This window comes from Arachis stenosperma, chromosome 4 (assembly GCF_014773155.1).
Source record: "Arachis stenosperma cultivar V10309 chromosome 4, arast.V10309.gnm1.PFL2, whole genome shotgun sequence".
Classification (NCBI taxonomy): domain Eukaryota; kingdom Viridiplantae; phylum Streptophyta; class Magnoliopsida; order Fabales; family Fabaceae; genus Arachis; species Arachis stenosperma.
The window spans coordinates 102941305-102957331 of NC_080380.1; the positions used below are offsets into that span (position 1 = coordinate 102941305).

At 35.4% G+C, this 16027-nt stretch overlaps 2 protein-coding genes across 2 annotated transcripts in view; one reads left to right on the top strand and one right to left on the bottom strand.

Annotated features, from left to right (window-relative positions):
• Positions 1-6674, top strand: part of LOC130975258 (uncharacterized) — a 28158-nt gene extending 21484 nt beyond the window's left edge. The window contains exon 6 of the mRNA XM_057900074.1: positions 6552-6674. Within this exon, the coding sequence (XP_057756057.1) occupies positions 6552-6674 (123 nt within the window). The remainder of the gene's footprint in view (positions 1-6551) is intronic.
• Positions 6675-8707: 2033 nt separating this feature from the next.
• On the bottom strand, positions 8708-9477 carry LOC130975259 (uric acid degradation bifunctional protein TTL-like). Its single transcript, XM_057900075.1, has 3 exons — positions 9397-9477; positions 9176-9302; positions 8708-9030 (listed from the first exon to the last, which is right to left on the bottom strand). Exons 1-3 carry the CDS (start codon positions 9475-9477, stop codon positions 8708-8710), a joined length of 531 nt encoding a protein of 176 aa, XP_057756058.1.
• Between the last annotated feature and the right edge of the window lie 6550 nt (positions 9478-16027).

Here is a 16027-nt window from a genome sequence, read left to right on the forward strand (position 1 = left end):
ACTTTACATCAGAAAGCAGTTTTTTCTTTTGCTGCCTACTGAACTCCTTGGGAATGAATCTTGCAGCTTTATAGTTTGCAATGTCTGCAAACCATGCCACCTCTTGAATGGCAAAGAGTTGCTCATCCGAAAAGATTTCAGAGATCTCAGTGAGGGGTAGAGACATTCCTTCTACTGGTTCTATCTGAGACAGGTGATCTGCTACTTGATTCTCTGTCCCTTTTCCGTCTCTTATTTCTATATCAAACTCTTGCAGAAGCAACACCCATCTTATGAGCTTGGGTTTTGAATCTTGCTTTGTAAGTAGATATTTAAGAGCAGCATGGTCAGTGTACACAATCACTTTTGATCCTACCAAATAGGATCTGAACTTGTCAATGGCATAAACCACTGCAAGCAATTCCTTTTCTGTGGTTGTGTAATTTTTCTGCGCATCATTTAGAACACGGCTAGCGTAGTAAATGACGTGCAGAAGTTTGTCATGACTCTGTCCTAATACTGCACCAATAGCATGGTCACTGGCACCACACATTAGTTCAAATGGTAATGTCCAGTCCGGTGCAGAAATGATAGGCGCTGTGACCAGCTTAGTCTTCAAAGTCTCAAAGGCCTGCAAACACTCTGTGTCAAAGAGAAATGGTGTATCAGTAGCTAGCAGGTTACTCAGAGGTTTTGTGATTTTTGAAAAATCCTTTATAAACCTCCTGTAGAATCCTGCATGTCTCAGAAAACTTCTGATTGCCTTAATATTAGTGGGTGGTGGTAGTTTTTCGATTACCTCCACCTTAGCTTGATCCACCTTTATGCCTTTGTTCAAAATTTTGTGCCCAAGGACAATTCCTTCAATCACCATAAAGTGACATTTCTCCCAGTTTAAAACCAGGTTGGTCTCTTGGCACCTTTTCAGAACAAGTGCTAGATGGTCAAGACAGGAGCTGAATGAATCTCCAAATACTGAGAAGTCGTCCATGAAGACTTCTAAAAATTTTTCCACCATATCAGAGAAAATAGAGAGCATACATCTCTGAAAGGTTGCTAGTGCATTACACAGACCAAATGGCATCCTTCTGTAGGCAAATACTCCAGATGGACATGTGAATGCTGTTTTCTCTTGATCCTGGTGATCTACTACAATCTGGTTGTAGCCTGAGTAGCCATCCAGAAAGCAGTAATAGTCATGACCTGCTAGCCTTTCTAGCATTTGGTCTATGAAGGGTAAATGAAAATGATCCTTTCTGGTGGCTGTATTGAGTCTTCTATTGTCAATACATATACGCCACCCTGTAACTGTTCTTGTAGGAACCAGTTCATTTTTTCATTATGAACCACTGTCATGCCTCCCTTTTTGGGTACAACTTGGATAGCGCTCACCCAGGGGCTATCAGAAATGGGATAAATAATCCCAGTCTGTAGTAATTTAGTGACCTCTTTCTGCACCACCTCCTTCATGGCTGGATTCAGCCTCCTTTGTGGTTGAACCACTGATTTGGCATTATCCTCCAATAGGATCTTGTGCATGCATCTGGCTGGGCTAATGCCCTTGAGATCACTAATGGACCACCCAAGAGCTGTCTTGTGTATCCTTAGCACCTGAATTGGTACTTTCTCTTCCTGTGGCTTTAAGGCAGAGCTTATGATTATAGGAAAAGTTTTACCTTCTCCCAGAAAAGCATATTTTAGGGATGGTGGTAATGGTTTGAGCTCGGGTTTAGGAGGTTTCTCCTCTTCCTGACGAATTTTTAGAAGTTCTTTTATTTCCTCTGGTTCCTCCAGATTAGGCTGAACATCTTTAAAGATATTCTCTAGCTCTGATTCGAGACTCTCAGCCATATTGATCTCTTGTACCAGGGAATCAATAATATCAACACGCATACAGTCTTTTGATGTGTCTGGGTGCTTCATTGCTTCAATAGCATTCAGCCTAAACTCATCCTCATTGACTCTCAGGGTTACTTCCCCTTTTTGGACGTTAATGAGGGTTCGTCCAGTTGCTAGGAAAGGTCTTCCTAGAATGAGAGTTGCACTCTTGTGCTCCTCTATTTCCATCACTACAAAGTCAGTGGAAAAGGCAAATGGCCCAACTGTGACAATCATATCTTCAATTACGCCTGATGGGTATTTAGTGGAGCCATTAGCAAGTTGAAGGCAAATCCGAGTTGGTTTGACCTCTTCAGTCAACCCAAGTTTTCTGATAGTGGATGCAGGGATTAGGTTGATACTTACCCCAATATCACATAGAGCTGTCTTGGTACAGGTACCCTCTAATGTGCATGGTATCATAAAGCTTCCTGAATCCTTAAGCTTCTCTGGTAAGCTCTTTAAAATGATTGCACTGCATTCTTCAGTGAGAAGAACTTTTTCAGTTTCTCTCCAATCCTTCTTATAACTTAAGATCTCTTTCATGAACTTAGCATAAGAGGGTATTTACTCAAGTGCCTCTACAAACAGAATCTTAATTTCAAGAGTCCTGAGATAGTCTGCAAAGCGGGCAAATTGTTTATCCTGTTCCGCTTGGCGGAGTTTCTAAAGATAAGGTATTTTGGCTTTGTATTCTTTAACCTTGGTTGCTACAGGTTTATTTCCTACAGAGGTAGGTTGAGAAGCCTTCTTGAGGGAGTTATTATCAGCACTTTCAAGTGTCTGACCTCTCATAGGCATTTGAACGCCAGGATAGGGGGCTGGATTGGCGTTTAACGCCAGATTCCCTCCCTTTTCTGGCATTTGAACGCCAGAACTGAACATGGTTTGGGCGTTTAACGCTAATTTTCTCCCTTTTCTGGCGTTTGAACGCCAGAACTGGGCGTCCACTGGGTGTTTAACGCCAGTTTTTCACCTTTTTCTGGTGTTTGAACGCCATAATCATTCCTCTCTGGGCTCTTACTGTCCTTAGAGGGATTTTGGTTAGCAGTCTGCTCATCCTCTATTAATTGTTCTTTTCTTGGCTTTCTGCTGCCTTGAGTTGAGGTATTCAATGTTTTTCCACTCCTTAACTGAACTACTTGGCAATCTTCTGTTATCTGTTTTGATAACTGTCGTCTTGTTTGGTCAAGTTGTGCTTCCATGTTCCTGTTAGCATCCTTAGTGTCTTGTAACATCTCTTTAAATTCTGCCAACTGTTCTGTCAGATAACATGAATGCTGATTAATTTCAGCAACTTGTTCTAAAGGACTAAGTTTAGTGGATACTGCCTTAGCCTCTTCTTTTAGGGAGGACTCACTACTTAAGTACAAATGCTGATTCCTAGCAATTGTATCAATGAGGTCTTGAGCCTTTTCAATTATTTTTCTCTTGTGTATAGATCCACCAGCTGAGTGGTCTAGAGATATCTGAGCTTTTGCTGTAAGCCCGCAGTAGAAGATGTCTAACTGCACCCATTCTAAAAATATTTCAGAGGGGCATTTTCTTAGCATCTCTCTGTACCTCTCCCAGGCGTTGTAAAGGGATTCATTATCCTCTTGTTTAAAGCCTTGGATGTCCAGCCTTAGTTGTGTCATCCTCTTAGGAGGGAAATATTGATTCAGGAATTTGTCTGACAACTGTTTCTATGTTCTTATGCTAGCTTTAGGTTGGTTATTTAACCACCTCTTATCTTGGTCTTTTACAGCAAATGGAAACAGTGATAATTTATAGACATCCTGATCTACTTCCTTATCATGTACTGTGTCAGTAATTTGTAAAAATTATGCCAGAAACTTAGTAGGTTCTTCCTGTGGAAGACCAAAATACTGGCAATTTTGCTGCACCATGATAATGAGCTGAGGATTCAACTCAAAACTACTGACTCCGATGGAGGGTATATAGATACTACTCCCATATGAAGCAGTAGTGGGGTTAGCATATGACCCCAGAGTCCTTCTAGACTGTTCATTTCCACTTAGGTCCATGATGGAGTAAGGGAGATGATGTAGATAAAAATTTTATTATATTTATTTATTAAAAACCTTTTTTTTCGAAATAATAAAATAAAATAAAATAACTAAAATGAATAAAACAAAAGATTTGAAAATATTTTATGAGGATTTTCGAAAAAGTGAGGATTTGAAAAATGTTGACCAAGTCAACCCAAGGGATTCGAAAATTATGAGCAATTAAAGAAAAAGTTATTTTTTATTTTTGAATTTTATTATGAAAGAGAAAAACACACAAAAAAATACAAGACTTAAAATTTTTAGATCCAGTGCTCCTTGTTTTCGAAAATTTTGGAAGGAAAACACCAAGGCACACCAAACTTAAAAATTTTAAGATCAAGACACAAAGAAGACTCAAGAACACTTTGAAGACTCACAAGAACAACAATAACAAAAGAAAGAACATCAAACTTAAAATTTTTAGAAAAACCAAAATAAAATTTTCAAAAACTAAAGAAAAATTAATAAGAGAACACCAAACTTAAAATTTGGCGCAAGATTTAATCAAAGAAAAATTATTTTTAAAAAGATTTTAGAAAGGAAGACTCAAAGGGGAAACTATTACCATGAAAATAGACACATTCAACAAATGCAAGGATTAAACAGATAAAAAATTAATTTTTTTTAGATGACAAAAACTAAGGACACCAAACTTAAAACATGCAACTAGACTCAAACAAAAGACTCAAAGAAAAATTAAAAACTAATGAAGAAAAATAATATTTTTTTGAAAGATTTTTAAAAGGAATAATAAAAGATGCAATCCTAGTGACTCTAAACCAAAAAGATAAATTTTTTTCCTAATCTAAGTAACAAAATAAACTGTCAATTGTTCAAATTCGAACAATCCCCGGCAACGGCGCCAAAAACTTGGTGCACAAAAATTACACTCACACTATGTAATTCCGCACAACTAACCAGCAAGTGCACTGGGTCGTCCAAGTAATACTTTACGTGAGTAAGGGTCGATCCCACGGAGATTGCCGGCTTGAAGCAAGCTATGGTTATCTTATTATTCTTAGTCAGGATATCAATAGGGTTCTTAGTTTTAATTGCGAAAAATAAAAGAACATTAAATAATTACTTGTTATGCAGTAATAGAAAATGGGTTGGAGTTTTGGAGATGCTCTGTCCCTTGAATTTCTGCTTTCCTACTGTTTTCTTCTTCACGCACGCAGGTATCCTTCCATGGCAAGCTGTATGTTGGTGGATCACCGTTGTCAATGGCTACCAGCCGTCCTCTCAGTGAAAAGGGTCCATGTACATGGCTAATCATCTGTTGGTTCTCACTTGTGTTGGAATAGGATCCAGTGATCCTTTTGCGTCTGTCACTATGCCCAACATTCGTGAGTTTGAAGCTCGTCACAGACATCCCCTCCCAGATCCTACTCGGAATACCACAGACAAGGTTTAGACTTTCTGGATCTCAGGAATTCTGCCAATTGGTTCTAGCTTATACCACGAAGACTCTAGACTTACGGATTGAACGCTCTGTTGTCAGGAGAGGCAATCAAACTCGTGAACCAAAAACCCAAGAGATATACATTCAATCTAAGGTAGAATGGAAGTGGTTGTCAGGCACGGGTTCATAGGTCGAGAATGGTGATGATTGTTACGGATCATCACATTCATCATGTTGAAATGCAAATGAACATCTTAGAATAGAAACAAGCGTGATTGAATAGAAAACAGAAATAATTGCATTAATTCATCGAGACACAATAAAGTTCCTCACCCCTAACCATGGGGTTTAGAGACTCATGCCGTCAAAGATACAAATTCAGATGTAAAATGTCGTGAGGTACAAAATAAATCTCTAAAAGTAGTTTTTATACTCAACTAGTAACATAGGTTTACGGAAAATGAGTAAACTAAGATAGATAGTGCAGAAATCCACTTCTGGGGCCCACTTGGTGTGTGCTGGGACTGAGCACTGAAGCTTTCACGTGCATAGGCTATTCTTGGAGTTAAACTCCAGTTTGTAACTTGTTTTTGGCGTTTAACTCTAGTTTGTAACTTGTTTCTGGCGTTTAATGCCAGAATAGGGCAGAAAGCTGGCGTTGAACGCCAGTTTGCGTCATCTAAACTTGGGAAAAGTATGGACTATTATATATTTCTGGAAAGCCCTGGATGTCTACTTTCCAACGCAATTAAGAGTGCGCCATTTGGATTTTTGTAGCTCCAAAAATTCTATTTCGAGTTCAGGAAGGTCAGAATCCAACAGCATCTACAGTCCTTTTTCAGCCTCTGAATCAGATTTTTGCTCAGGTCCCTCAATTTCAGCTAGAAAATACCTGAAATCATAGAAAAACACACAAACTTATAGTAAAGTCCAGAAATATAATTTTTGCATAAAAACTAATAAAAATGTACTAAAAAGTAGCTAGACCCTATTAAAAACTATGTGAAAATACCCCCAAAAAGCGTATAAAATATCCACTCATCGATAGCATAAATGTTAAATTAATGTACATGCTGGCACTTGAATATTTATATGCCCTTTTGTTTTTTTGGTCATGTTTTCCACGGATTATACTTCCCTCTCACAATTGCTTTATTTAATTAGGTGGGGACAGGGTGAAGCTAAATTTAATTGCAATTTCAATGACCTTTTTCCTTTCTTTTTCCCGTTATTATGAGAAGGTTAGAGCGTCAAGTAGTTCTAGTGCAGTTCCACTACCACCGCCACCGTCCCCACCCTCAATATCTTCGGATGAGGACTATGATGATGATGAGGATGAAGATGACACTGAATACTATAGCTGATAGTTTTAGTATGGTTGAACAATATACTAGGAATTATAGTTGATGATCAATACATTTTGTTTATATTTTGAATTATATTGACTTGCTTTTTATAGTACTTTTCTTTTGGTTTGATAATACGATGAATTTGTTTATTTTTTGAAATATTATAAATATTCGAATATAAATTAGATAAAAATTTGTATTAAATTTATATTTATTTTGTATGAAAACAAGTTTATTTTGTAATTAGAAAAATAAAAAAATCTATTTTACCTTAATGACAGATTTACAGACGGATTTTCTGTCTGTAATCAAAGTGAGATGATTTTCCAAAGTTCAAATTACAGACGGAAAATCCGTCTGTAATTACAGATGGAAAATCTGTCGCAAAGTTCGCCGCGTTTGGGAAATGGATGGAGAATTTACAGAGGAAAAATCCGTCGGTAACTGGTAAAAATCCATCGGTAAATAATTTCTGATGGGGCTTTTAAAGAGGGACAAAATCTGTCGGTAATTTCGTCGGTAACCAAAAATCCGTCTGTAATAAAGACTAAATCTGTCTGTAAATCTGTCTGTATTAATCTATTTTTTAGTTGTGTAAAAAAGTAAAATATGACATAATTAATCATAATATATATACCCTTTTATCGTTTGAAAATTCCTTAGTCACAATAACCTTTCTCTTCCATGTTCCACGATTCTCATAGCATCTACCTAATGTAGGTGATGATATGTAGATAACAAAATAAAGAAGTTGCCTTATGGTTAGAATTTTCAGTAGTTATCTTAATCATGTAAACTTTAAAATTCACCGATTCTTAGAGAACTTTAAACATGGAAATTTTATGGTTCATCAATTGAGACGTAGGGTATACATTAAATTACAAAGACTACAAAATTCTTTAATCCTTCATGTACGTAAAATAAAAAGAAATAAAGTGCTATTTTTTTAACACTTAAATGGGACATAATAAATAATAATATATATTAGATAGATTTAGTTGGTCCAAGACCTTTTATAATTATATCATCATTTTTCTATCTATATAGAAAAATACTATACATTTTTATCATTTAAAAAATCCATTGATTACAACAACCCTTTTCTTTTATTTTTATGGTGTTTAGAACATCTAAGAAATGTAGGTCAAGTGATGAATTGTGGATAACGAAATTGCGATTAGCATTTATGGTAGTTAGCTTCATCAAGTAAACTTTAGAGTTTATCAATTTTCATAGTATTTATAGAATGTAGATGATGAATCATAGATAAAGAAAAAAAGAGTCATCCTGTGGATAGCATTTATGTTAGTTTGTTTAATCATGTAAACTTTAGGTTTTGCTAATTAAAAAGTAAAGTTTAATCATCACTCAAAGAAAATCGAAAGATAGCGGCGGACATTTAGCGGCGGTTTTTAAAATCTGCCGTTAAATAGATTTTGGTACGGTAACTATGATGGATTTGAAAGAGGCTACTAAAAGCGTCTCATTTTGCAGCAGTTTTGCTCTAAACGCCACAAAATGTCGAGTTGGCAAATATACTTAGATACTTTTTTTGCAGCGAGTTTCTGCCAACCGATGCAATATATTTTTAACTTGAATTTTTTTGTTTAAACTTTGCCTTGTTAATACATTATATTGTTTTCGATTTTGTATTACGTAAAAAATAATTTATAAATTAAAAAAAGAATTACTTAATAATGTGCACAAATTTACAAATTAGGTTTTCTTGTGTACTATCAGCGCATTTTGAGTTGAGGAGTGCTAGGAGGCCAGTAAATTTGTATTTTGTAACCATCAATTGGCCATCAATAGTATTTTTAATAGTGTGAGATTACATCCAATGGTGAGAGATCACTCACTTTTCTTTTGATGGCTAAGTGCTGGCCACATTGTTAAAAAAGTGCTGGCCCTAGACTTTTTCTTTTGGGTTTGCATTCAAGCATAAACGGTAAAAAAAAATCAAGTGAACGTCTGAATTCATAAAGTGAAAAAAATGTTCAATAGAGCATAAAAATCAGAATTACTAAAGTAGACAAATAAGTATTAAGTCAAAATTTCTCTTCAACATCATATTGACCTAGCCAGAAATACTCTGTCAAAAATCTACTACAGTCACATGATAATGGATCTGATAAGTCATCTCCAAACCATGGCTTTTTGTTTAGATCGAAGCCCCTTGTTGCAGCATGTACGTCATTTTCTCTATATTGGGTGTCTAAAGTTTCATTGTCTTCTTCTGGAACCTTATTGAGCTCAACATTCCTGGAGATGTCATATCCACCGGAGAAAATAGCATCTAAATCGTCTTCTAAATCAGTGTATGCCCCATCTAGAGTGTTATCAACTATTTCGCCTGAATATTCAGCTGACACTGAAAATATGAACATGCAAACAACAACTTAAGTCTACTTAAAAGAAAATGATAACTCCTAGGTCATTAGCTAGTAATTAAGAAAAAATTGTGTTAAAATGGTAAGAGGACTTTAAAAAATAAAGAAAACAAAATTAACAATTACCATCTCCTTCGTCGGTAGTTTGGACAGATTTCTTGGAAAGAAGCTCTGTAATATAAAGTTCTATATACTTTAAATCCTCTTTTGAAGCAATATCCAACTCAACAACATACGTGTTTCTAAAACGCATCTGCATCATAATAAAATGCATAGTTCATGGTCTTTCTTGTAAAGCATATTGTGTCTCTGTGATTCACTTTCTATGCAAGAGATTTATTTCTAACCTTTAATTCTGCAAGTATGTCTTCAGAGGTCCTACCAGCTACAAATGTCACAAAAACATACCCAAATTTCTCCTCATACATTGATCCCATTCATGAAGTTCCGAAAAATTTTAGCATGAACATAACAACTATTATTAGTTAAATGTTGTAAGCATATATCAACTTAAAATACTAATTATTCAAATATAGTTTAACTCAAGTTTTTAAGGGTATGGCTAATGAACAAACCTGCACAGCAGCTTCGTTCGTCATTTCTAAGTATTCATTAGAACAAGATCGTCCTGATATAGCCTCCAACCAAGACCTAACATTCAACTTACGGAACCAGATGTCTCTAGCAACCATAATTGCATGTTCTAATGGAGAGAATGATGAGGCCATAGCCATTTCGTTAGCGAATGTTGTACCTGCACAGTATGATGAGAAATTCTCCGTTTTCATTTCTCCTGTTACACCACCATTTTATGTTGACAATATTGGTCAATGATAACAATATTGTAATTCAAGGAAATTTACTCGATATCATAATTTTCTTCATTGGAGATTCAGAACAACAACAATGATTATGACAACAACAATTACATGAAAATTGACTTTTGCTAGCAACAATTGTTGGAAGAAATGAGAAACTAATAGTATTCATGAAAACCAACAAGAAATGAAAAGTTAATTCAAATACGAAAACACAGATAGTAATGTAACCAGCAAACTGCGTACATCATAAACACTGTTAAACTTATTAAACACACACAGATCCTCTATAAATGATGTTCACGTTTTCCATATTTTCATTATGTGACATCATCGATGTTATCAGAAACATCGTCTATTGGGTCTTCTATATCATTATCTCTTGTCAACTGTAAATCACCGATGTCACCTACCGCTGACATGTTTAACCCAGGCTGTGGAGAAAAAGTAGCTTCAACTTCTTCATTCTCTCCTTCCATGTCATACAAGTCTCGTGGTTTTACATGAACTACTATACTCCATTCTTGATCTACTTCATCACGTAAATAGTATATGAGATGAGCTTTTAATGCCAATATGTACGACTCATCCTCTTCACGATCACCGGTGTGTATCGGACGAGTGAAATTAACGCTGGTAAGACCCAGATGGTCTTGTTTGATGCTGCTGCTCGTAGTTATATCAGCCAAAATACATCTGAGCAAAACCACTGTGAAATAGCTACTGTAGTTCAATTCGATTATGTCCACAATTTTTCCATAATATGGAACACTACCAACAGTCACTCTATTGTCACGCATGCTTGCATAACTTCTTGTATTGGATGAGACATAAACTTCACTATTTTGAGTTTTTAGCCCATCTTCCTTTGTGATAGTTTTAAACTTGTACCCATTGACATTGTACGCACCAAAACGTCTTGCCTAAAGTATGAGACCATATGCTAGCAACTTCATTTCTTTCGAATGTATAGTACTGTCCAGTGAAACCTGGCACCATAAATTAGATTTCGTTCATAAAAAACATTGGAATTCATAAATTATAATTCTAGGGCACAAATATATTAGTCAGGTTAAATTTCTACGAACCCCATGCTTGAACCAGCGAGAAAATTCTGCATGCACAACATGGTCTATCTTAAATTGTGACCTTGTTTGATGCTGTAATTTTTGCTTTGTTTCTGCCCTAAATGTACTTTATGACACAACATCAAATTAGTCAAACGACTGAGCGTGTGAAATGAGTTATAATCGTGCTTCAACAATACATGTGCATACTTACTCAATAAAAGGAACGACGGCCTCGCAATCCACTAGCACATGACGATGTGCTTGATCTTTTTCCATCGGAGTCAGTCCAAAATGTGAAACAGCCCCTGAAACCTTTCCAATTTCTGGGAACATAGTTTTTCCTATATTGTGTGTAATATTAACAGGTTGATCATCAACTCGCGCTGGTCGGTTGATTCTAATCTCAATATTATCCAATATCTAGAACAAAATGTCAAAATCTCCTCAAATAAATAGCCCTCCGCAATTGAGCCTTTTGCTTGTGCCTTGTTATGCACGTATAAATAGGGCATAACGCTTAGTATCTACGTAATGAGATGAAATAAATGTATTAAAGGCGTTTAGTAACAAGCTAACCTTTCTATTGAATACATCCACCGATAATGTACCGGGCCACCAAGTTTTAGTTCATCAACGAGATGCACCGTAAGGTGAACTATGACAGTGAAAAAGGATGGAGGAAAAATTATTTCCATCTGACACAGAGTTTGCACAATATGATTCTGAAGACCACCAAGCTACATAGGGTTTATAGCTTTCTCACAGAGTTCTCAGAAAAATGAAGACAAATTCATAATCATAGTCGACACCGGACTCGGCAATGCATTTTTCACCAAAATCGGAAGTAATTGTTCCATTAGAATGTGGTAGTTGTGACTTTTCAATCCAGACAACTTGCGCTGTCGAAAGTCAACACAATGAGCAATATTGCCTGAGTAACCATTTGGAAAATCCATGTTCTGTAGAGTCTTCAGGAATACATCCTTCTATAGATTCGACATTGTGAAAATTGTCAAAGGATATTTACCACCTTCGTCTATCCATAATTCAGGCCTTATGCCCATGCTTTGTAAATCCTTGAGAGCTTTAAGATTGTCTTTTGATTTGGCGCTATCGTTTAAGATAGTGAAGAACACATTGTCACAAATATTTTTCTCTATATGCATCACGTCAAGGTTATGATGCAACATGTGATCCTTCTAGTATCGAAGTTCAAAGAACACACTCGTCTTTTTCCATTACGAGTCATCTTGATCTTCATCTTGACCAATGCGTCTTCTTTTGGCTGTCGCAGTTGAGTTCTTCCCAAATGAAACTTGCATTTTAGACTGTTGCCTTAAGACATCTGTTTCAGAATACTTCTTCGATGGATCTCTACTTTCAACTTGTCCATCAAATCTATTCCGGTATATTCTATATTTATGGTCCTGATTCAAGAAGTGGCGATGGCCCATGTAACACCATTTTCGACTGAATGTTAGTCGCTGAGTCTTAGCGTCTACGTTACACGTAGGACATGCTAACCAACTGTACGTGTTCCACCCAGATAAAGTTTCCAACCCTGGAAAATCGCTAATAGTCCACATTAGCATCGTACACATCGTGAAAGTGGTCCCCTTGTTAGCATCATAAGTTTCAATGCCATCCCACAGTTGCTTCAACTCATCCACCAAGGGCTCTAAATAAACATCTATGTCATTACCAGGGATTTTAGGAACGGAAATAATCATAGATGGTATAAAGGATGGCTGTTTCATTCAAAGCCATGGAGGAAGATTATACGGAATAAGAATCACAGGCCAAATGGAATACTTCGTACTCATATTTCCAAAAGGATTAAATCCGTCACTAGATAAAGCTAAACGAACACTGCGCAGATCGTTAGAAAAAATGGATACTTTGCATCAAATTCTTTCCATGCTTCAGCGTCCCTTGGATGCCTCAATAACCCATCATTATTATTAGCCTCTTGATGACATAACATGTCAGTTGAATTTTTGCTACACATGAATAACCGTTGTAGTTGTGGTATCAAAGAAAAGTAACGGAAAGTCTTTGCTGGTTGAGGCTTTCCATTTTTCTTGACAGGTATTTTGAGTTTTGTAATGGAACCCTTTCGTGTCTCTTGCTTCCATCGTGAAGTCCCACATTGTTTGCACTTGGTCGTGTCCTCATCATTACCACGATATAGTGTGCAATCATTCGGGCATGCATTTACCTTTTGGTTTTTAATCACTAACTTTCGGATATTTTTTGGCTTCATACAATGTGGACAGGAGTTTGGCTTGCTCAAATACATCCCGCAATAAGTCCAAAATCATCGACATAGCCTTGTCACTCACACCGCGCACACACTAAATGTGATAAATCTTCACTAGGAAAGACAACTTTGAGTATTTCGAGCAGCCGGGATATAATTCCTCCACTCCATCCACAAGAAGATAGGTAAAATCCCGGGCCTCGTGGCTTGGACCATCGTACAAGTACAGCAACTCCAGATCATCGTCTTCTACATGTTTGCCCACTGTGGTCTCCTCACTTCCATGAGGGATTGTGAAGTTAAATGCCTCATGCACCATTTGAAAATACGGATTCACCTCGGTTGCAGGTTTCTCAACTATCGATGTGCAACTAGAGCTCTCTTCAGCTGGTTTCTCACCATGACGCAACCACATAATATATCCAGGGGAAAGGGCTTTATCAACCGGAGGTCGTACGCATCCTCTCTTGTTTGCATATATTGAAACCCACATTGTGGACATGGACACTTTATCATATCATCTGATGATGCATTTGCAAATACAAAGTCTAGGAACTTATTAAGTCTTCGTTTATATTCTATGCTATCTCGTGGCTTAAGAATCTAGGTTTTGTCCATATCTATTATACACCGAAGATATGGTTTAACAATTAATATGATACAACTTGTTCAACACTAAAATAATGTTAAATAGCTTAGGGTATTTTATCTGCATGATATAATTTATACAATTTTACTTGGAATTAAAATATATGTTGTGTAATTTATATTTTATGTTGTTGTTAGACTTTTTAAGGAATAGTGTATGAGCATTTCGTGTATGTTATGGTTATAATACAAAATTATATTCAATTCAAAGGAATAACTAATTACTTTGATTATTATTTTAGTAAATAAAAAAGGGTTACAATATCTGAACTTTGTTATTTATTTTCATTTTTCCAGAGAGTTACAATGTATTCTAAACATGTACAATCAAATTTAAAACATAGTTTACTATTAGGTATAATTTAACTATGAGGAATACAATTATAATTTATGATTAATATTTTAAAAACATAAATAATCGAGAAAAAAGGTTTAAGAAGGTCAATGATATAAGAAGAAATTAAAACCAATCCCTATTTTCATCTTAAATACAACATGAATCATCAAAAAAATAAAAGGGACTAAAATATGGGATATCTTAAAATAGAGTAAATTCTTTATTAATAGTTGTAATAAAAAAAATTCTTTAACATTATGTAATATACAAATAACTCATTACTCAACTTATTTTGGTAGGTGCAAGATAGCAAAACAAAAGTCTGAAATGTCTATAAAAAGAAGCAAAAGAGTTAGTAAACTAAAAGTAAGCTTTAAAAAATGTATCGCTTTAACGAGACATTTCCAAAAAGTTCTATAATAAAAAATAATTTACTATAATTATATTCAAAACAATAATTTAGAAACAATTGAACATGAATAAAATATTTCAAAAACAACAAACATAATAATAAACAAAAAACAAAAGGTTCGATGATATAAAATAGCCACAAAATCAATTTATTGATTCTCCTTAAATAGAACATAAATAAGCGAAAAAATAAAAAGAGATGTTAATATTAATATTTTGGCCATGGATTCCTTACTCCTACATTTTTGTAGGTTTATCATTAACCATCATAAAAATAATTATAAAATGTACCCCGTTTTTTTTTTTTGAAAAATTGACTAATTAGATTTTGACCCCTCAAATTATTAGTTTTTAACTTTTCTTTCTTTCTCTTTCATTTTCAGATTCAAAGACATTTAGAGAAAAGAGGTCTGCTAAGGTTTCCTCTCTTTATCAATTTCTGCTAGAATTTTCAATCTCTGTCTCTCTCTCTTCCTCTTCCCCTACCGGAAATCTCAATATCTTCCTCTTCCCCTTGCTGCCGCAACCTGCGCCCGCCGCCGCGCAACATACCGCCGCCGCGCAAGACGCCGTCGCCGCCGCGCAAGACGAAAAACTGAGAAAGATTACAGTTCTTGGAGAGCATCAACGAGACTGATTAAATCTCCTTCCGAAATAGAGTTCTGAGTGTTCTCCCTAAACCTCTCTACCAGGTTTCTTTCCTTTAGATTCATTCATTTCCTTCTTTGTCATCCTTCTTATGCAAAGTTTCATTAGATTGAACTTGTTCGAATTGGATTAGTCATTAGATTGAAGATCATGCCAAACCCCTTTAAGCTAGCCAAGCAAAGTTTCTTAATTGAATATCTTATTCTTGTTTAAATGAACTATGAACTATGCATATATAATCAATGAGGAAAATGCTATTTCAGATAGAATTTTTAGTTATTAGCAGAGCTAATCTTAACAAATTATTTTGTTATTTGTAAATTATCAGTATATAATTAGGAGTTTTAATTTATCTTTTTATTAAATATCAAGAAAAAAATGATCTTTATAGTGATTTTTAATTCAAACAAGTACAAATATCAAATTTCCCATTGACTTGTATATAAGAAAAAATCTTTATTCAAATATATGGGTTTAACATTGTCTTTTGATATGAATTAGCAATCTGGTATATCCAAGAAAAAATATGGCCAACAGATTATTATTTTTACCAAAACAAACGAAGGAATCAAGATCTGGAATATCTCTTGGAATCATAAAATCAACGAGGCATTCTGTTATTTGCTTGTTCTTAGTACTGTAATGATGTCTTGATCTCATTATCCAATTATATTTATTTGATTATTGTCTTAGTGATAAGTTGGAATTTCTGATGAGAAACAAACAATTTGCAAACCCAGCAGCTTAGTCAGATCATGGCTTCTCCTTCTCAAACTCACCACAATG

Coding starts and splice junctions, on each gene's coding strand:
- LOC130975259 (XM_057900075.1), bottom strand. CDS start 9,477: ATGTATGAGGAGAAATTTGGGTATGTTTTTGTGACATTTGTAGCTGGT. Junction 9,303..9,396: donor ACATACTTGCAGAATTAAAG/GTTAGAAATAAA, acceptor ATTATGATGCAG/ATGCGTTTTAGAAACACGTA. Junction 9,031..9,175: donor AACTACCGACGAAGGAGATG/GTAATTGTTAAT, acceptor TCATATTTTCAG/TGTCAGCTGAATATTCAGGC.